This window comes from Leptonotus elevatus, chromosome 21, assembly GCF_054856555.1.
Source record: "Leptonotus elevatus isolate MCC_2025b chromosome 21, RoL_Lele_1.0, whole genome shotgun sequence".
NCBI classification, from domain to species: domain Eukaryota; kingdom Metazoa; phylum Chordata; class Actinopteri; order Syngnathiformes; family Syngnathidae; genus Leptonotus; species Leptonotus elevatus.
The window spans coordinates 14,275,481-14,297,483 of record NC_141259.1 but is presented as its reverse complement, the minus strand read 5'-3'; the positions used below and the strand labels follow the sequence as shown (position 1 = coordinate 14,297,483).

Sequence of the window (22,003 nt, the reverse complement as noted above, 5' to 3'; positions counted from 1 at the left end):
ATATATATATATATATTTTTTTTTTTATCAGACCAGAAAGACTTTATGCACTGGTGGTCCCAGTCATCTGTAGTCGAGAATATATTTTAAAGTTATGCAATTGATCTGTAAATCACTGGAGGTCAGTGGAGCACAGTTCTCAAAGCAAACATGGTGAAGCAGCATTTAGCTAACAACAAAGTGATGTCAGTAAACACTTTTGAATCCAGGTTAAAAACTACTCCTTGCACTCTATGTACTTTAGTGTGGCTAAGCTACTTTTTTTTATTTCTTTACTTTGTTCTCAACTGTCTTCAGTTGTTTGTATTGAAAATTGTTTTAAATGTATAAAACTGGATATCAAGGATATGGGATAGAAATAAAACTTCAAAAATATATCACATTAGATAAATCTACATAAATATATATAAATAATGATCATGTCTCAGTTTCCTCCCAAATCATGTGAAAATTGCGTTTGTTGTGTTGAATTCTTCTGTTGTACCGATTGGCAACCGCTGGCTCCACAGGTTAATTGTCCCTTCTGCCACCTAGTGGATGAGCATTTAACATCACCAGTATAGATAGTTCACCAGACAGAAAGACGAGACGCGATAGCTCGATGAAGTTTATTGATGCTATTTAGCAGTAATCCATGCGTCACATCTACAATGTTATATCGAAGCAGGCTTTCGGCGCACGAGGAGACACGGGCGACCTTTATGTCGGCCTCCCAGCCACAACCAGCGGAAAAGCGAAAAAGTGTATAAACATGTTTGCCTGCTCCTCACTCACCTTCCGCGTGTCTACTTTGAGGTGCGCTTGAGGTTGAAGGCCTCAGAGGTGACGAGTGTCCACTGGGTGAGGTATATTCAGGGCTGGGGGTGGGTGGGTGGGGGGGGGGGGGGTCGTGATCATGAAGTCGAGTAATAATAGTGTGGTGAGAGGGATACGCGTTCACCTGGGATCTATAACTTTTATGTTGCTTGCTACGTGATCAGTCAGTTTTTGTGTGGAGAGTAAAGAGATATGACTTGGACTTGCCTTGGTCTCCTCGTCTTAATTGGTAACATCGACGTGAAGGTATAGATCCCTGGTAAATCCTGGTCTATCCCTAAGATGTGGGTCACCACAAGTGCACACTACACACTGCAGCTAGCGTGGTTAGTCGGTGCCTCAGCTACTACACACATACACTACTCGCAAAAAGTTACTACCAAACTTTTTGTGGCTGGTGTACGTATCAAAAGATTTCTTTTAGCCCCTCGCGGTGAAATCTGGTCCGGAGGTGCCAAAACTACAAGCTACAGAAAACAAGCTACGAGTGTGTCCGCTAGCATCTCCAGTGACCACGTTTACTGTCCGTCTATGCTATTTACACGTGTCCTAAACAGAGGTGGCAAATCCAGGTCCAGAAAGTAAAAACCCTGCCACAGTTTGGCTTTAGCCCCAGGTGCTAGCCAGCTAGCTCCCTGGGTGCTTGTTTACCTGCTAGGGAGCTAGCTAGCTAGATAGCTAGCTAATCAGCACCAGGGGCTAAAGCCAAACTGTGGCAGGGTTTTTACTTTCTGGACCTGGTTTTGCAATCTCTGGTCCAAGCGGGCGGCAGTGATGGTTGCCCGCGTGGACTTCAGCAGGAAACAAACGTCCCTCTCTTTTCACATTCTCAGATCTTGTAATGTCACCAGAGAACGTTTGCAGTCAATCAGATGAATCGACATTTTTGTTGCTTTAAGGTTTGCCTGGACGATCAACCGTTCCTCTTACATCATCATCAGGACGTCTCCGAATTAACATCCAGGTGGCAAAAGGCGAATCGTATCCTCTGACGGCAGGTGTCCAAAAAACAGGCTAACTTGACTTAGCCTCGCTGGATATCATACCAGCATAATTTGTAAATGAGCCGAGAAGGCCCACGATGGCTTGAGCTGGACTTTTCTAATGCTCGGATTAGATTTGAAATTAACAGTCGTCTGCTCAGGCAATGCGCACAAACTGAAATCATCGTGACGACGAAACCAATGCGGGTCGTCCGTCGGCTACTCCCATGTTTTGCTTTCCTCCATTGAAATTTGCACAGTAGCCCGCCGACACGACACTGGAAATTCAGACCCGTCTTGTCGTCCTCGCGTTCTGCCACCCGGAAGTATCCGTTGTTTAGAAAACATTAGAAACGGACAAATTGCGATGCGTCGTCATTCAATCCTAAATTAGGAGTTACGGAAGAAGCGATGCGGAGACCATGCGTGGCCATTTTTGGATGTTGTAGGGTGTCTGATGATGAGCAGTGTTCTGCTCCTGGAGGAAAAAACGATGATCGCTGCTGATGCAGTCAGTCCAGAAGCTGAGGATGCAAATCACCTACAAAGAAAGACAAGAAATGATACACTGCGTCTGTTAGGGATGTTGCATACGACTTTTTTTTCAGACCGATAATCACTTTTTGAGTTTTTCCCGACCCCGCCTGTACTTTTGACATATACAATTTTACATTGAGTCATTTGAAGTCATTTTTCTGCCACTAGGTGGCATTTGTGTTTCATGTTGGACATGGTTGACATGAACCGTACATTTTTTTCTTGGAACATGAAGCAACTCGTGGACTCCAGGCTATTTTGTTTCATTGCAAATTACAACATTAATTATTGCTAATTTGTGACACCTTTGTATGTATGTAAAATAAAGCATGAACAACAATTATATTTCAATTTTTAACTCATTTGCTCCACAAAACATATAAAAACTTTCTATTTTAAATATTACCATGCTTTCTTATATTATTTTTTTTTAAAGCTTGAGCATACAGAAGGCTTTGATGCAGCCTCTGAACTGAAGAGAAAGCTTAAAGCAATGATAGGTATTATAAAAACGGCCAGCAGGTGGAAGCAGAGTATAAGAGATCAACCAGGGCCATGTTGCAAAAAGGCTTCCCCCCCCCAGTGTTTTCAAACAGATTTGTGAATAATGATGAAACTTAGCTATATTATAACGCTAATTGCTGCAAAACGGAAACAGAAATATTATTTTTTTCCTGATGAAAGAAGAGACTTTAATCTTTCTTTCGGTAGGTTCCATGTTTTTATAGAATATTCTGTGGGCCTTGCAAAATCCAGTAAAACAGCCGTGAGCGAAGGAGGTTGCTTCAGTGAAACTGTCTGGGAGTCATTGAGTTAATACCTGCGCGTCCACGTCCAGCAGGTCACACGTCCACCTCGCCGGGGCTGACGCGGTGGATGAGCGGCGAGGACTCGGCGGCCGTGCTGCTGTAGGCTTGAATCAGGAGGTTCTCGTTAAGGTCGCCCACGTCGCTGCCGGCCCGCAGCTTGGGGTAGGGGGGCGCCGGCGGTTCCGCGTCCATCATGTGCTCCAGCGGGCAGCCGTCCGGCCCGTCCGTCACGGGCGAGAACTCCTGAGCGCTGGCCGGCTCGTCCCTGGACACCGGACTGATGGGACGCGGACGGACAACTTATAAGGAACAAAGGCTGACCCAAAGATTCCATTGTACAAAGAAATGTTGACGTTATCATTCTTTGGTCATTTATCTTCGCGATTCAACGTTTTTTAAACCCTCTACAGAACATATTTTACTTGGACAATACATTTTTTTATTTGATGTCCCACTTTTGTTGGATTTGACTCTTTAAGTGCAGTACAAGACATTTGCACGAAGAACCGTTTGGGCCGTCGCTCACCTGACGTCCATGGACTGGACGCCGTCCGACAGCTCGTCCACGCAGCTCTTGTTCTCGAGCGGGCCCAGCAGGATGGCGGGCGCCTCGACGGGAGTGCCGGCGTCCTGCTCCAGGACCAGCGGCGCCATCTCGGACCTCACGTCGCACGCTGGCAACACGGAAGCTTGATTTCATTTTCCACTTCTAAGACCATGCAAAGGGTTCTTCTGGAAGTGCAATCTGACTTTGAACGGGCATTTTGGAATTAAGAGTTTTTACGAGCTTAAATTTTAATTTCTAACACTGATTTTTTTTTTTTTTTTTTACCAGCCAGTGCCCCAAAAAAATCAGGGATGGCGCCCCACCATGAATCCACTTAAGCCCCTTTAGAATTTTTTTTGAAATTCCCAAATCTATCAATTATTTTCTCAGCCCCCGTTTATGTCTGGGAGAGGAAAAATGGTGGCGCCATGACGAGAATCACTGCAGTCAGCGAAAGATCTTGAAGAATGGAGGAGGTACCTGCAGCACCGGGCGGAGCCTCCACGTCACTCTTGCGTGTTCTTTTCATGATTTCTTCAATTCTCTACAAAGGAGCAGACAGATGATGATGACGATGATGATGATGGAGGAAGAATGACAAGAAGAAGATTGACGAGACAGACGCGTCTTCCTCTCCGCACCTTCTTCCTCTGCTGCCTCTCCTGCTCCTCTTGGATTTGAAGCCGCTCCCGCTCCCTCCTCTTCCTCTCGGCTTCTCTCTGGGCTCGCTGGAAGGCTTCCTCCCTCTGAGGAGCAGCAAAAAAAAAACAAAAAAAAAACGCTCAAGCACGTCACGGATGCTCGCCTCAAATGGAAGGTAGATGAGAGCGGACCTCTTTATCCAGCTGCTCCTGCATGTTCTTCCATCGTTGCTCCTTCTGCCGACGTTCCTCCTCCTCTCTGCTCTTCCTCTCCTCCTCGCGCTGGGCTCGCTCCTCCTCCGCCTGCTGCGCCGCTCTCTCCCGCAGCTCGAGGGCCTCCTGCTGCCTCCGGCGCTCCTCCTCGGCTCGCAGCCTGCGGGGACGAGGCGGCGGTGAGCTAACGCTGCAGTCAGCTTCTTTAAAACCGGCACGTCATTCATAGATGAGGAAAATAAGTAAACTTTTTTTTTATTTGTTTCACTCGATTTTGACTTTATTTAATTTTTTTTACAATAATTTAAAAGTGTGCGGACCCTCACACTCCACAGCTCCTTTGGGGAGAGGAGGGGTGTCGTTTTTCCTGACCTCATTTGAAGCCATACCTTCGTTTGTCAGCTGTCGCTTTAAGCTCGTGCACGTGCTCGTATGCGCACCATGAACGAGCCTGACACACATGCTGCAGGTACGCTTTGGGCCAGAGGTGGCAGTCGCGAGTAAAAAAAAAACAAGTGACAAACTGCACTAATAAGCCTAAAGAAGAATGTCTAAGTACAATACATTTACATTTAGTCATTTTTTAATTGTTTGTTTTCAAACATTTATGCAGGTACAATTGGTATTAATTGAATTTAACATTTTAATTACATTTTTTAATTTTAAAGTTTTAATTAAAATGTGAAATGCATTTGAAATCTGATGCATTATCATTATTATTATTATTGAATAATTTTTTTAAGTACACTTTTTAATCCTCCTATATACACATTTATGAGTATTTAGGTGACTAAGAAGTATTTGAGTACGTAAATCAAGGGTATTTTGGTTGAGTATTGCAGTAGATTTAAGCATTTAGCTAACTTTTCACAAGTTTTTGGGTAACTTTTAGGTGAGCATTTCAGTCATTTTAACGATATTTAGGTAAAGAAGTAATCGAGTACATCTGCCCACTGCACAAGTGTATTTTAATGTTGGTACTTTATTTGTACACAATTGTATATTTTGAGGTGTCGCTTGGTGTGAAAAGTTCGAGAAGCGCCGACTTGATGATGACATCCGATGAGTTCAAACGTCAGTGTGTCGATCTCCGCGGCGGAAACGGAACGTCCAAAAGTTCCAAGTGGGACGTGACCGGACGTTTACTCACAGCTCGTCCTCCTGCCGCTGCCGCTCCTCCTGCTCCTTCTGGATCCGAGCCAGGCGGCGCCGCTCGGCCAGCAGTCGCGACGCCTCCTCCGCGTCCATGGTGCCGCCCACGCTGCGGCCCGTGGGCGTTCCCGGGGACTCTGAATATGTGTTGGGAGAATACGACAGTAAACAAAAACTTCCACTTCATTTTTTTGGGCCAAAATGATTTGAGCCGACGTTTGTTCACCTGCGCACAATTCTCTGCTGGCAGATTTGGGCATCTTCTTGTCGGCGCTTTCACATTTGGCAGACTTCTTGTCCAGGGCGCCGTGCTGACCCCTGTCGTCGCCGCCGGGAGTGGGGGCCCTCTGCCGGAGAGGGGAAGTGGGGTACTGACCCGGCGAGCAGGGCGACTGAGCCCGACTTCTGCTCGCTCGCATCCTGACAACAAAACAAACGTTCGGCATCGGTGGATCAATTCCATTTGAGTTCTCACGCTCCAATTGACAACAGAACTCACACGACGATGCTTTCCATTTGGACCAGTCGCAAATTTTATATCTGTTCTAAATGTACAATAACATATTTTACGTTTTCATACGCTTGTTAACATAAAAAGTGGAAACAAATATTAAATAGAAATATCTTTTAGTCATTGGTCATTTTATAATAATTCATAAATGAGTTAAAATTAAAAAGATGTAATGTACTGTAAAAAAGGATTGTGATATTGATTTGTGTTGAGGTCATTTCTCTGCCACTAGATGGCATAATTGCATTTGTAATATGTTGGTGAAAGCTCAGTGCATTTTTATTTTCATACTATAGGGAGACATTTTCAGCAGTAACATTTTTTTTTATTTTGTCCAGAATTAATTTGCTATCTTCATTATTTTTCCTGTACAATTAATGAATGACTTTACAAACAATTTTTTATATTATTTGTGGCTGTGTACGTGCGTGTACCTTTTTGGTGTAGCAGGACCTTTACCGTTGCCTCTGAAGGACGAACTGCGAACAGGTGCAGCAGGTACTTCTCCCTGCACATTTGCAAATGATGCGCGCGTATTCGGTAATGAGCAAACTGTCACTGTGCGCGTGCGCGTGCGCGTGCGCGTGCGCGCGCTGACCGTGGGCGTTTTGGCTCGAGACGACTCCTCGGGGAATGCGGCGATGCTTCTGCGGTTGGAGGAACTTCTGTGAGGTCTGTGCTTGTTGGAAGAAGCTGCGCGGTGACACACAAGAACACAATATCACAAACACACACACGCACGCACACACACACGCGCACACACACAATGTTCCAAATGCTAACGAGAAGAAGTTAGACGAGTCAGTAAAAAGATGTAAGTTTGTGTGCTACCTGTCTCCGAGGTGTGGAGGGCAGCGGACGAGTTGGACAGCTGCTTGCTCATTGGTTGATCTAATGGGGTGGGCGGAGCCAGGAATTCACAAACTGACCAAAGGATAAAAGAAAATGTCAGCCGGAAGTCGGTCGTCGTGCTCAACTGTGAGCTCAGAACCCCAAATCGCGGACGAGCCACAGAATGATGTCGCCACGTTACCACGGTGATGAAGAATCTGTTTCATCATGAAATGGACGACGACGATGCGAGGCAACACAGGAGACATCATTGCAGGCTAATCTGACTTGAACGAGGCTAATCAATGTGCACAAATATCAAACAATCATCAACAGTATTGCAAAGGGCGCCCTCTAGAGGTAAGCGAAAGAATCGCTGAATTAAATGTTCCAGCAGACTAACTAATAATGTCACCGAGTACTGTTTCACTGTTCCTATATTTAACTCATTTTCTCCCAAAAACGTATAAATATGTTCTATTTTAAATGTTTTAAGTGTCCCAAAGATATATTTATATGTTTTTTTTCAATGCTAGAGTATACGGAAGGCTTTGATGCAGCCTCTCGACTGCAGAGAACAGTTGACAAAATGGCCAGCAGGTGGCGGCAGAGCAAAATAGATCAACCAGGGCCATGTTGAAAAAAGATGAAAAATTATTAAACTTAGCTATATTTTAATGCTAATTGCTGCAAACGGAAACAGATACAAATATACTTTTTTTCCCTGATGAAAGAAGAGACTATAATCTTTCTTTTGGTAGGTTCCATGTTTTTATAGCAATAGCACACAATATTCTGCGGGCCTTGCAAAATCTGTCAAAATCCAGAAAAACCGCCGCGAGCGAAGGGGGTTGCTTCAGTGAAAATGACTGCCAGTGAATGAATTAAGCACAGGGCTTACACTAATATGAAATCAAGTCTTTGGGAATAAAAACGTAATTAAGCGCTTATCTTCAGTCTCATATTTCCTGACACGCGGCTCAGCCTGGCAATCAATTGAAACAACAAACCATTTCATTCACCATCTGAACTGGATAGAATCTCTATTTGCTCTCGGGTCGATACTCTTCTGCTCGATGCTGTCTTGGTTGCGATATCCCGTAACTGATAAATGTCAATATTGAATGTGCATGCGTCAGTAAACACCAGCAGGACAGGAAGCGACGCAGCCCTTTGTTGGCCTCAGGGCGGGGGGAGGGGAAACGTCATCACAACGGACATACGTGAGGCAGGTCGGCCATGTTGAAAACGCACGTAAACATCACATCTCAACACAAACAACTCAAACACAGTTGACACACGCCGCACACACGTGACCGCATGCAAAGCGGGCGAGCGGCGAGCCGGCTGCGATGGGGCGGGGCACACAAGAGTCACATGATCTGTACCGTTACGGGATTGGCGGGCGCTGGAAGCAGCGGGGGCGAGCTGATTGGCCTGAGCGGAGCCAATGGCGTGGCAGGGCGGGGTCTTAATGTTACCTGGCCGACAGGTTGGGAGCAGAGCGGACAAAGCAAAAGCGTTACGCTCGCGCACACGGAAAAAAAAAATAAACCCGATGATGCGTTCGGGAAAACTGGCAAGAATGAAAAATCCAACGTGGAGGTGAAAACAATGCAAGCGCGTTAAAAGAAAAACAACATCAATCCTTTTTGAAGCGCTCGTCATGGGGGTCAAAGGTGAAGTACACACAGGAAAGTCCAAGCTGAGATTCGGGCAGACGAGCTAAACACTAGCACACCGTGTTGCCTGAACTAAAAAGATCTTGATGACTTCATACTAGACATCCTGAAGCAGGGGTGTGCAGACTTTTGTGCTCAAAGGCCACATGGGCCAGATTCATTTGTTGATCGGGCATAAAAAGTTGAAATGTCATAAAGGTGTACGATGACGAGTCCCCTGTCCAATTCCTCACAGCCACTTTCAAAATGGCGGCCAAACACTGACAGTGTGCTAATGCTGCATTCGAGGAAGGTGGGAAGTTGGACGCATCCCACTTGGGAAGTTCCCAATTCCGACCTCAAAGCGTTTGCGGCAAACGTAAACAACAAAAATGGCTGAATCCCATAAATTGTTTGTTGTTGTGAGACCAAATCACGTTGGGTTACGTGAAGTTACTTTTTAGAATAACTAAATTAACCTTATAATACTGTGCATATGTTTATGTAAATTATTTTTTGCCGTTCGCGGTCTTTGCCTCGACGGGATTCGTCGTCGTTATCGGATTTAAACCGGTCGGTGAAGTTAGGGTCGCAATTTTGATTTTGTATACTTCCTGGTATGAAGATGGAAAAAGTCTGACTTCCCACCTTCCTCGAACGCAGCATTAGATGGCGCATCCAAGGAATGATGACATCATCTTTACATGTCTACGTCATTTCCATTTCTCGTGAATTTGAAATCAGAACCTAAAGCCAATTTGGAGTCTTTATTGAACGTCACATGGATGTTTTGGGAACGTGGGAGGAGAGCCACAAAAGAGCGAGGAGGTGGCTCGGATGTTGCGTGAGGAGGCGCGTCGAGCACGTCAACACAACACAGGTTGCAACACGCCAGCAAAAGCGTAATGGCGGCCGAGCGAGCCTGTGCTGCAGTGAGCCGGGCCGCTGGGCGGGTCCGATGGCAGGTCAGCGCCAGGACGGCCCGCCAATCAATTATTGACAAAAACGTCATGTGACGAACGGCAGCCGTGGACGTTTTGGAAATGGCCTGCGCCATTTTGTTTTGGGGAGAGTAACAACGAACGGCAAAAAGGTTTTTACGTGGCCAGGTTGCGTTCAAGGTTACATGCATGTGACGCAACACGCACGCACGCGCACACCTGTGGCACATTTCCAAGGCGACAAGATAAGAGGAGCTGAGGAGGAGGAGACAAAGCAGCTCCTGCGTGGCAGGCTCCACACCCTTTCCTCCTCCTCCTCTTTTGTCTCCCCGCTGACCTCCAGCCGGCGGCGGCGTCACTCACCCTCCGCTCCATCCGGCGGCCCCCCCCACGTCCATCGTTTGGGCCTGTTGTCCAGCTGGTCCCGGGCCTCCCCGCCGCCTCCTCCTCCTCCTGCTCCTCCTCCCCTGCGCTCGGCGCCGCACCCGGCTCTCCGCCGCACCAGGGCCTCCAGCCGCTCCTGCTCGTTGCGTTCCGACACGGGGAAGAAGAGAGACTCCCTTACTGAGCCGTCGCTACGGCGACGCAGACCCGCCGATGCGCGGGTTGACAGCTGCGCCATGGTAACCGCATCCGAGCAGCCGCCTCGCCCCTTTCGCCGCTCCTCTGCTTTGGCGAGCGAGCGAGCGAGCACCGCGGCACACCTCGCTCACTTCCTCTCTCTCTTTTTGTCCCCTCCCCCCTCCCCCCTCCCTGCCTCGCTCTCCCCCTCCCCCTGCCTCACCTTCCTCCCTTTCGTGGAAGCATCTTCAGTCATGTAACATTCACGGATGCAACATTCTCACGGGAGGACGTGTCATGTCCTCCGACACTGTAAAGACCTCATATGAGGACATACTTAACGTCCCGATGGGCCCACTACCGGTTTAACGTTTTTTTTTAAAAAGTCAAGATTTCAATAACTTGTAAAACTGTTTGTCACCCCTAATGAGCTTTTATTTTTTTATTTGTTTTACTTTTTGAGGTAACTCAAAAGCCGGCAAATGTCATGCTGCTGATTGGCTGCTCACAAAGATCACGAAATGAGCCGCTCCTTTGAAGCGAGTTACTAGAGGCTAGATGCTTTTTTTGGTTATCTCCAGCTTGCCTGAGCAGAGAGGGGAGGGGCGAGCAGAGCACAGCGCTAACGCCGACATATATACACAAATGCCTGTTTGCCGTGTTGATGCATTGGCATTGTCCTAAAAAACAAACAAACAAAACAGTACCAGCAGGTACTAGTTAGCCGCCAAGGACAACATGAGTAGCACATCTTCCTTCCTTTCATTTTTATTCCTTCCTTCCATCCTTTCATTCTTCCTTCCATCTTTCCTTCCTTTCTTTCTTCCTTCCTTATTTTTCTCCCTTCCTTCTTTCCGTTCATCCTTTTTTTTTTTTCTTCCTCTTTTCTTTCTTCCATCCTTCCTTCATCTTTCCCTCCCTCACATGCTTCTAGTACCAAATAGTCTATATTTTGTTTAAAAATAAAATAGACGGTGAGGGAAATTGCCACTCAAAAAAAACAAAAGCAAATAAAGAAAATGTTACTTTCCTTTATCAAAAAAAAAAGTGCAGATCACGACATCATGTAGACGTCACGCTCCCGTAAACGCGATACGCCGACGCTGATGTCATCGCTGGCAGTGGCCACCAATCATGATGTCATTAAGATGTGGGGGAGGGGGAGGGGCGGGGACCAACCGATGTGCTAAATCAACAAAGACGCTCCCTGAGGACCAGACGGCCTCGGGCGCTCGTTAACCCGCCGCACGCCACCCGGCTGTTTAGAAACGCAATGGTCAACCGTCCTGATGCCCTCATTTCATTTCGCCCTCTCAACTCGTGCGTCGTCGTGGGGACGTGAGACGCCTCCACGGGCGGGAACGTCACATGTGAGGATGTCATATGTCCTCGAATGTTGACAATGCAACACGTTGCAATCACGTATTTTGTTTATAAATCATATTATTTTCAAGTACGAAGATCAAAAGTGACCTCTGACCTTCTCGGCCTCCTGCTGCCGACGTCTCCTGTCCTCGGCCGCCAGGCGGCGCTGTTGTTCCTTGCGCTGCTGCGTCGCCATCTTGCGCTCTCGCTGCTGGCCGCTGCGCTCCAGCTGCTGCTGAGCGCGGCGATCTTTGTCCCGCAGTGCCTCCGACAGCTCTGCGCACACTGCGCGCGCGGTTACACACGAGCCCGCGCACGAGCCCGCGCGCAGGCCGCACTCTTGAACATATTGCAATGTATTGTTATGTAATATTTGCTATCATGAGTTAACACAACTACTGGTGCACATCATCAATTACATGACATCGCTTCCATCCATCCATTTTCTATAACTGGTCGCCAGTCAGCACATATGGACAAGCAGTGGATTGGTCGCGGGGCAATGTAGACAAACAACTGACTGGACATCAAAAACGGTCAAAGCTGACCTGTGGGGCTCCTGTTGCTGGATGGTGAGCGACAAGGAGATGCCTTCCTATTGGTCAGCGGGGTCACAGGAGGCGGGGCCAGATCTGTAATATTTGTATTTGTGGACAACATGATTCACTGTGCTGGAAGCGGAGGCACAGATGCAAATATAGAACATAAGATGGAGAGGAAAACGTGAGCGAGCCGTCGTCACTGCGGACCGCCAGAGTTCACGATCACCTGTCAATCAACATAGAGCCTGAGACGTTCCATGGAAGCATGGATGACGGACCTCTCGACTTTTTCCATGGTACAGAAAAAATGTGATTGACGACTGATATCCCCATAAAAAAAAAAATCTTCAAATATCATCATTTGATAAGCAAATACACAAAACGTGCTCACCAGCCAATCACAGGGCAGATATAGACAAACACTTGACATGGTCACCAGCCATAGATAGAGCACATAGAGTATAGACTAGTGATGGATGAATACCAGGGATTGGTATATTTTTTGGGGGTATTGGGTACTTGTGAAGGCTGTTGATACCAGTCACTGATACTTAAGGCAATTTTGTTTTTTAATCTGACAACGAATTATTCCTCTATATCATCTGCGGCAGAAAGAAAGGTTTTACAGGTATTGGTACGTGCTATCGCTGACTGAGTACTCAAAAAAGGAATGCTTGTACTAACTAATGTAAGAACAGCCAATCACCAGCCAAACAATTTGAGGATTGGTTGGTCAGACTGAGCAAAACATCAGCAATCTGCATTGCCATGTTAAGACATGCGCCACATCATTTCCTCCTCATTTAATATTTCTTGACCCGTTTCAACCAACTTGGACATGTTCAGCTCATTCAAGCCACATCATGATCACATTTTCAAAATAAAAGCCAGAAAAACTTCTTTCTTTTTTACATATTCACCCACATTTGTAAAAATATTGATCCCCAATTTGCATTTTTTTTCCTACCCATTCAAACCATTCCAACTTCAATCTTCTTAGCTCATTACAACTCACAACATACTCAAAATAAAAGAACAAAATGACATATTCACACGTCCAAGTTCCACATTTCGTGAGTGATTCAAAGTATTCCAACCTCAAACTATCCAGCTCAAGCCAATTCACAAAACTTTCTAAATAAAAGACCCAAATCATTTATTTTCAACATATTCAGCTCTAAATAGGATTCCGTATTATTTCAATCAGCATTCATATGCAGTTTCTCTCGAAATTGCAATATCCATTTACGGAAAGCCATTTCATCATTTATTCAATATCCTTGATGTCCATGTAGTAGTACACTCTTTGTTCCTCACTAAGAGTGTCTTAATACCGACACCCCCCCCCCCCCCCACACACACACACACACTATAGCACTTGGGCATACTAGTAGGACTTTGGCATACTAGTGGGACTACAAGTTACTCGTGAGGCAAACCTGTGCATTAGTAGTTGACATCTGCGCACTACTAGTAGACTACCGGTTAGGCTTTAGATGTTTACTAGTAGAATTTCATAATTTCACAAGCAGCACACAGTTGTCAAAAAGTATAGTCTTTGCAATGGGAGTACTAGTGCACGCACGTCAGGGATATCGAATGAATGCTTGGAAAGTCATTTGAGCATTTCCGAGCATAACGTCCATGTTCTGCTACGTCAAAAGTCGCTGGAGTAGTGGGGAAAAAAACATGACTAGTTAGACACAGTCATTCTAACAGTGCACCAAATTGAGAGAGGACAAGAGAGTGCACTAGTAGCGACATGGACCTCGAGCTGGATAGGGAAGAGATGCTCAAACAGCTTTCCATCATTTATTTTTGTGCATTTGAAATCTCTCTGAAATGAAGAAATAGAAGAAGTGACCTGTCAAAGCAGCCGGATGAGTCGGAACCACTTGGGTCATGACGAGGACGAGACGGGCCGGATCCGAGTCCAACAACACTTCGGAAGCAGTGGGATGACTCAGGACAGGAGAGGGAGGAGGAGAGAAGGATGCTGGAAAGAGGAGAGAGGGGTGGATGGATGAAGAGGAGGGAGGGAGGGAGGGAGGGGGGTGACTTCCGGTCTGTTTCCCATCACTCATCAGCTGGCTGTAATTTAGCTTAGCATTCAGTGCTAACCACGCAATTGATACTCAAACGTAAACAAAAGCAAGGAGTGCCACAGTTTCACTCTACCTCAATGTGGGCTATTATTACTAGCTTACGTTAGTCGGCGCGTCACCACTGGCTCATTTGCATATTCACTTGACGAATGCCAGTCGTCCAGTCACCTAGCGACCGAGGAGAAACACCTAGCAACCAAATATAGGCTTGAACGTTTGATAATAATCACAACGATGACAGCCGTAATAAAATGTCCAAGTGATACGCTTTGCATTCAACACACGTTTTTCCTCACGTGTTCTCATTTGGCGCACGTGCCGGCGTCAGCAGGCAAACCCCTGGCGGCGCCGTGACGTTGACTAGAGCCAGCTGAGGCGGGTACGCGATGACGTCACGCTTACGTACGGACTTGCGTGACCTGACCTGCTTATTCCCATGATGTCATACTTTGAGATGTCCTATTTTACCGTGAAAATCAACAAACGTCTCCAGTTGGGAATAAATTACTGGAGCAAAACAAATTGGACCACTTCATAGGTGACTCGGCAAATTGTCTGTCTTGAAAATAAAATAGGACATTTAAACGTCATTAATCGTTTATATTCTTTAAATGCAATGAATTATTCATTCACAACAGCGCCAACGAATTATATATTGATCTCAATATTTTTGTTGTCCGTTTATTTTGTTACAGCACTCATATAGTCACTGCCAATTTAAATCAGTTCTTTGAATGTTTTTTTTTGTCTTTCTCACTAGGATATTCACCTAAATATTTCAAACATGTTCATTTATATTACATTATATGTTTCTTTGTACAATTTTAATACAATTAAATTTCCGGCGACTTTGTCAAAGATCACTTAGCAGCCTGTGACGACGCTCCCTGAAAAATGTATTTTTCGTGATTACAAAAATTAAATGCTGTGAGGTGATTGGAGTTCAGATCTTTTATTAGACACCCGGCCATCAAACCTGGAACATTTTAGTGTTCAGTTACAGCACAAAGTCCCTGCTGGCTACTGCCTCCAAAACGGAAAAGCAGGATCCCTTTGAACCAGAAGGAGGCGCAGTCCAACTTGCCAAGAAGGGCAATGGAGGAGGAAAAAAAGTGTCCATATTTTTTTATATATATATATATATATATATATATATACAGATAAAGTGAGATTGAGTGAGGTTGTCCTGGTGCGTGTAGAAAGCATGAGAACCCAGCAGAGCAGCGATCCTAAACAAAGGGAGGGGAAAACTACATTTTTTTTTGTGTGTATAGACAGTATGAACAGTCATGGAAGGTTTTAATTGACCTTACAGGGATGCAAGTAAGGCACAGTTTAGTTGTATTCAACTTCAATACAATTGCGTTTATATTTAAGAACTCTGTTTTTAAACATTTAGGTGGAACTTTTATATGCCATTACATTTTTAATTGTTAAGTCCTTTTTAAATGTACTTATATTGATGTGCAGTGATAATGTTCAAACTGTGTGTGATGTTACAATGGCTCATATCAAATTGGCTTTTTACAATTAAGGCTAATATATATATTTTTTTAAATGCATGTTTTGTTGAACACTTGGGATACTATGCTCATTTATTTGATTAAAAACAAAATTATAATTTTATTTTTTTAAATCCCATCATTACTGTAATCGAACCTGCACAACGCCATTGGAAAAAAGAGATAATGTGATTGCACAAGTTTGCACACCCTCTTACTCAGAATGAATTAGATTCAAACTGATACATGGGTGTAGCATACTTGCCACAAAGACAAGTGAAAGAGTGAAATCTATTTTGGATTGTTGCAGGATGAGCCTCGCATCGAAGTCACAGCAAACATGAAGTGAGTGGAGACGTCACGTGGGAGGAAGACAAAAGAAAATGGGGGAAAAAATGGTTTATGTGTTTATTGGTGAATCCAAAGATTCTGAAATTCTTCTTAAATTCCAACAGACGTGAAATTAATATAAATACACTTTTTTTAAAGGATTTAAATGTTTTCGCAGTCACATGCTCCTCAGAAGAAACACAGGAGGAAACCAAGAAGAAGAAAAATGTTAAACTGGTTTTCATTGGGAACAAAAAAAAAATAGTTTTTTTCCCCCCCTTTCTCCATCAGGTCAACATTCAACAAACACTAACTGATGAAAATTGAAACAGACTGACAATTTCTATAAAACAACTTTTCATAGGCGGCTCAAAATATCCCTGTTGGATAAACAGAGTGTGTGTGTGTGTGTGTGTGGAAGTCTTTAAATCTGCAAGAGAAGAAAAAGAGGAAAGTTGAGGTGAGATGAGGTGACATCCTTGAGCACCCCCCCCCCCCCAAAAAAAGAACACTTACGTCATCAATATCTTCATCATCATCGCCAATGTCGTCAAACTGGATCTCGTCGTCGTCTCCGGGACCGAACGTGTCCGTTTCGTTGATTTTGGCTGTAAAGACACACAGACGGGGGAAGAAAAAAAAAAATGAAGATGAAAAAACAGAAAAGAAAATCAGGCAGTGCCATTACCTTGAATATTGGTAAACACGTGAATTAGTTTCAGTTAATTTGCACTTTTTTAAAGAATTTTTGCCTTCTTTAAAAAAAAAAGAATTAAATTATATTTAATTATGTTATTAATATGCATTTGTATGCATCTCACCGTGCTCTGGCAGCTCGCCGTACGCTTTCAGACTGCGAGCCTCGTCTGCGTTGTACTTGAGGATGACGTCGGCCTTGTTGTCCTGCAAGCACACAAGCGGCCGTCAATCGAGGGGCTCTAACGACCGCAAAAACAAAATGGCGGGTTTGCGGCGCCCGTCACCTGGTACTCTCTCAGGCCCACCAGGATGATGTCCGACGTGTTGATCCACACCTGGCAGAATGCAGCGCATGTCAGGTGACCACAGGTCGAACTCAATGCCCCGTGCACGGGGGGCGGGGGGGGTCACGCAAGGACGCAGACTCAGCATTTACATCAGCCGCGTGTGCATGTGTGTGCGTGTACCTTTTTCCGGAGCTTTCCTCTGATGTGGCAGAGCCGCTTGGTGCCGTCGAAGCACATGGCCTCCAGACGGCCGTTCCCCAACATTTTTATCACCTGAGCGTATTCTGGAAGACACACGGGTGCAGGGGAGATGCAGAACACGTAAAAAGAAAAATTGGAATTGTCTGAACATTATTAAATCTTCCATAACAAGCAGATTAAGGGGGAAAAAAAGACTTAAATTCATGCCTTATTGTACCTTTTTTTTGGTAATTTAATTTGTGCTATTTAAGTTTCAAATACCACAGTAATTTTGAGGCAGCGAATTTCAGAATTTTGGACTTATTGATGGATATTTTTGACAGAAACTTGCCAGCCAATGGGAGAAGGGCTTCCCCGACTAGCAGACCAGACAAAAGATATGATGAAAAGGAATCAAGTTTGATTATTTTTGCTCCAATTTGAAGGTGTATTTGCACCGGATTTTCTAAAAGGTGGTATCACACAAAAACCTTCCACAAAAAGATCATTTCCCCCCACACCCAAAAACTCCATCTCAGTTAGCCATTATCTGATTTTCAAAATCTGTAGTACTAAATTTGAACTTAATGGCCATTCCAACCAGACTCTTCATGTTGACAGACTGCTTTTTTTTGGGAAAATACTCATCATTTTACCACTCAAAAAGTGATGTTATGAGTTCACTGATCTCAGGCTTCCTGCCACATTCCAATGTGAATGTGAATATGCGTTTGCCTATACGTGTCCCGCAATACCTCCATCTCACACACAAACCTAATAAGGGATCAACTGTGATCTCGACAGAGAGTGGCAATATTTCAAAACCAGCTCGCCCGGTACATTGCTTATTACTGCATAGACATGTGTATGGATGTTATTACAAAGAACTTACCCTGTCCGTCCTCTTTGAACACCAACTCTCTCTTCTCAGACTCGTTTTCATTCTTTCCACGCCGCCGATTCTTTCCTCCCTTACCTGAAGAGAAGAACAGGTGTTAAGTTTGCTGTGTCACAATGTCAAGTTTGACGAGGAAGTGTTCAAAAACATTGTCGTTTCATGACTACCTCGATTAAAAAGAGGCTGTAACACAATTGATCTATCATAAATGATTATACATTTATTATCGAATTAATACACCCCCCTCTAAAATAAATAAATAAATATGTCGGCCTTCACGAGACTATTGACTAAAACAACAACGATTATGCAGTACATCCCCAGCATAACATAACGCGGCCTAAAACCACAACTAGATGTAAAAACTCACCAAGTTACAACTCGAGTGAACAAACAAAAAATTTAAATGAAACGTGGAGGCCAAAGCGGGTGTGGTGAAACTACAAAGTAGCTCGTTAGCCGCAAAGGCAGCAGGCGGCACAATTTTCAACCCGGTTAGCATTGTAGCTCGCCGGCTAAGCAACCCTCAGACTTTTCATTAACTCGTCAGAAACAAACAAGGAGACAAAACGTCAAAAAAACAACACATTTTACAGTCTTTCGTGGAGCTAACTAGCATTAGCGGCTACTTGTCACGTTTTCCGTGCTTGTCTTCTGTGTGCCGCCGCCGCGGCGCTCTCCGAGACAAATCCAACACTCACCTTTATTTTTGGGCATATTCCCTCACGCCTCTGTCACGATAATCCCACTGGGTGGAAAAGGAACGGTTGACTTGTTGACAAGTGTCACCAAAGACGTTTAGACCTCAAGTGGACCGATAGAAACCAGAAGCGACAAGCTATTTGCTAGCACAATTGCTGATGAGTCTCACCGCTGGAGTGCGCATGCGTACTGACACGAATAAAAATTAAAAAACTTTATTGCACGAGTTTCGCTTACAAAATTGGAAAGTGACCAAAACAGCACTTTTCACAGAGGACTAAAGTTTGTTAAAACTGCAGTTTTAAAATATCCACCTAAGAAGCAAATGTAAAATATACATGTAAAATAAATAAATAAAACTTTTTTGATTTAAAAAAAAAACCCCTTACAACATGGTCATTTTTTTAAGGGCAAAAGGAAGAAAAAAAGCTTTACTATATATGGTTATTTTTTGATTAAAAAAAACAACCCCTTACTACATGGTCATTTTTTAACCCAAACCCGCACTCACGTCTCTCCGTCCAGTCCATCCTCCAGCTCGGTGATGGTCTGGTTGAAGACGGCCCCTAACCCGCACTCACGTCTCTCCGTCCAGTCCATCCTCCAGCTCGGTGATGGTGACGAAGTCGAACCCGAACCCGAACCCTAACCCTAACCCTAACCCGAACCCTAACCCTAACCCTAACCCTTAAACCCTGACCCCTGACCCCTAACCCCTTAACCCCTGACCCCTAACCCTTGACCCCTAACCCTTGACCCCTAACCCTTAACCCCCTAACCCTAACCTAACCCCTGATCCCTAACCCCTGACCCCTAACCCTTGACCCCTAACCCTTAACCCCCCCACTAACTCTAACCCTAACTGGTCATTTTTTGAATTTTTTTTTTTTTTTAAGGAAAAAATAAATTAAAAAAAGGTTTACTATACATCGTCATTTTTTGATTTAAATTTTTTTTTTCATATTTTGTATTTTTTTTTTAAGGAGAAAAAAAAAGTCTTACTATACATGGTCTTTTATTTTTATTTTTTAAGGGGGAAAAAAAAGAAAAAAAGCTTTACTATACATGGTCATTTTTTGATTAAAAAAAAAAACATTTTTTTATTTTTATTTTTTAAGGGGGAAAAAAAAGAAAAAAAGCTTTTACTATACATGGTCAGTTTTTGATTAAAAAAAAGAAAGAAAGCCTTACTTGCAATTAATCGCCGGTCTTGTCTTTGTGCGGAAGCAGGTTGTCTTCGTGTTGCTTTCCAATAACGAGCTCAAGATGGCACTTGTGCTTCTCCTTTGTCGTCTTCTGCAATTTCCTTGCGGGATTGGAACACGTCTGGCGTCGCTCGAACCTTCTCGTTATTTCACCGGGATGTCTCATTAGCCGCCATGTTCGGCCACCACTGTATGTCTAATCTGATTGGCTGCGCGCGAGGGTCGGGTGCCCACCTCAGCACCTTCCCGCGGCACCGGCACGGAATCCTGGCACAAGGTGGAGGAATCATCAAGAGACAAGATGGAAGACAAACAGAACCCACAACAGAAGAAAGAGTACCAATTAAAAAAAAAATTTTTTTTAAAGGCACCAAGCACCCGTTGAGTTGGGTTTCAAAGTAGGGTTTGAAACTAGGAATAGGGTTTCAATTTGATTTCAAACCAAGGGTGGGGTTTCAAATGAGAGTGGTAAGATTTCTAATGAAGGATTTTAAACGAGGGTTCAGGTTTGATTTTGGGGTTTCTAACTTGGGGTGGGGTTTCAAATTTGGGTTGGAATTTTAGATTTTGGTTTCAAATGAGGGTTTCGCAATATGGGTAGGGTTTTAAGGAGAGGTTGGGGTCTCAGATTAACCCCTGACCCCTAACCCTTGACCCCTAACCCTTAACCCCCTAACCCTAACCTAACCCTAACCCCTAACCCCTGACCCCTGATCCCTAACCCCTGACCCCTAACCCTTGACCCCTAACCCTTAACCCCCCCACTAACTCTAACCCTAACTGGTCATTTTTTGAATTTTTTTTTTTTTAAGGAAAAAATAAATTAAAAAAAGGTTTACTATACATCGTCATTTTTTGATTTAAATTTTTTTTTTCATATTTTGTATTTTTTTTTTAAGGAGAAAAAAAAAGTCTTACTATACATGGTCTTTTATTTTTATTTTTTAAGGGGGAAAAAAAAGAAAAAAAGCTTTACTATACATGGTCATTTTTTGATTAAAAAAAAACAACATTTTTTTATTTTTATTTTTTAAGGGGGAAAAAAAAGAAAAAAAGCTTTTACTATACATGGTCAGTTTTTGATTAAAAAAAAGAAAGAAAGCCTTACTTGCAATTAATCGCCGGTCTTGTCTTTGTGCGGAAGCAGGTTGTCTTCGTGTTGCTTTCCAATAACGAGCTCAAGATGGCACTTGTGCTTCTCCTTTGTCGTCTTCTGCAATTTCCTTGCGGGATTGGAACACGTCTGGCGTCGCTCGAACCTTCTCGTTATTTCACCGGGATGTCTCATTAGCCGCCATGTTCGGCCACCACTGTATGTCTAATCTGATTGGCTGCGCGCGAGGGTCGGGTGCCCACCTCAGCACCTTCCCGCGGCACCGGCACGGAATCCTGGCACAAGGTGGAGGAATCATCAAGAGACAAGATGGGAAGACAAACAGAACCCACAACAGAAGAAAGAGTACCAATTAAAAAAAACATTTTTTTTAAGGCACCAAGCACCCGTTGAGTTGGGTTTCAAAGTAGGGTTTGAAACTAGGAATTAGGGTTTCAATTTGATTTCAAACCAAGGGTGGGGTTTCAAATGAGAGTGGCAAGATTTCTAATGAAGGATTTTAAACGAGGGTTCAGGTTTGATTTCGGGGTTTCTAACTTGGGGTGGGGTTTCAAATTTGGGTTGGAATTTTAGATTTTGGTTTTAAACTAGTCAGGGTTTCAAATGAGGGTTTCGCAATATGGGTAGGGTTTTAAGGAGAGGTTCGGGTTTCAGAGTAGCGGTCCAAATGAGGGTTTCGAAGATAAATGACGGTTTTAATGTAGGGTTCAAAATGAGTGGTTGCAGTTTTAAACATTCAAATGAGGGTTTTGAGAATTTCAAAGAAATATTCGTGCTTCAAATTCATGTTTCAGGCCAGGATTAGGGTTCCATGTTTGGATTTCAAATTCCAGCAACCAATCAGGGTTCGGGTTTCAAGTGAAGGCCGTTT

At 44.2% G+C, this 22,003-nt stretch overlaps 2 protein-coding genes across 4 annotated transcripts; both read right to left on the bottom strand.

The window, feature by feature from the left end:
- Nucleotides 1-1,536: 1,536 nt before the first annotated feature.
- On the bottom strand, nt 1,537-14,500 carry map7d2b (MAP7 domain containing 2b). 3 transcript variants are annotated; one of them, XM_086066324.1, is made up of 17 exons: nt 14,318-14,500; nt 13,975-14,106; nt 12,117-12,200; nt 11,684-11,853; nt 10,006-10,162; nt 8,429-8,521; nt 7,041-7,133; nt 6,808-6,902; nt 6,644-6,717; nt 5,925-6,118; nt 5,697-5,835; nt 4,526-4,706; nt 4,334-4,438; nt 4,173-4,236; nt 3,672-3,819; nt 3,157-3,422; nt 1,537-2,340 (listed from the first exon to the last, which is right to left on the bottom strand). In XM_086066324.1, the coding sequence occupies exons 2-16, from the start codon at nt 14,012-14,014 to the stop codon at nt 3,179-3,181; spliced, it is 1,881 nt and encodes a 626-aa protein (XP_085922450.1). In that variant the 5' UTR covers nt 14,015-14,106; nt 14,318-14,500; the 3' UTR covers nt 1,537-2,340; nt 3,157-3,178. The 3 variants fall into 3 exon arrangements, with proteins under 3 accessions (XP_085922450.1, XP_085922448.1, XP_085922449.1); XM_086066322.1 differs by lacking the exon at nt 14,318-14,500 and having other exon boundaries at nt 13,975-14,125; XM_086066323.1 differs by lacking the exons at nt 8,429-8,521; nt 14,318-14,500 and having other exon boundaries at nt 13,975-14,125.
- A 1,611-nt stretch (nt 14,501-16,111) lies between these two features.
- On the bottom strand, nt 16,112-19,011 carry eif1axb (eukaryotic translation initiation factor 1A X-linked b). Its single transcript, XM_086066563.1, has 7 exons — nt 18,813-19,011; nt 18,106-18,189; nt 17,214-17,317; nt 17,031-17,081; nt 16,869-16,950; nt 16,564-16,655; nt 16,112-16,477 (listed from the first exon to the last, which is right to left on the bottom strand). The coding sequence occupies exons 1-7, from the start codon at nt 18,826-18,828 to the stop codon at nt 16,472-16,474; spliced, it is 435 nt and encodes a 144-aa protein (XP_085922689.1). The 5' UTR covers nt 18,829-19,011; the 3' UTR covers nt 16,112-16,471.
- Between the last annotated feature and the right edge of the window lie 2,992 nt (nt 19,012-22,003).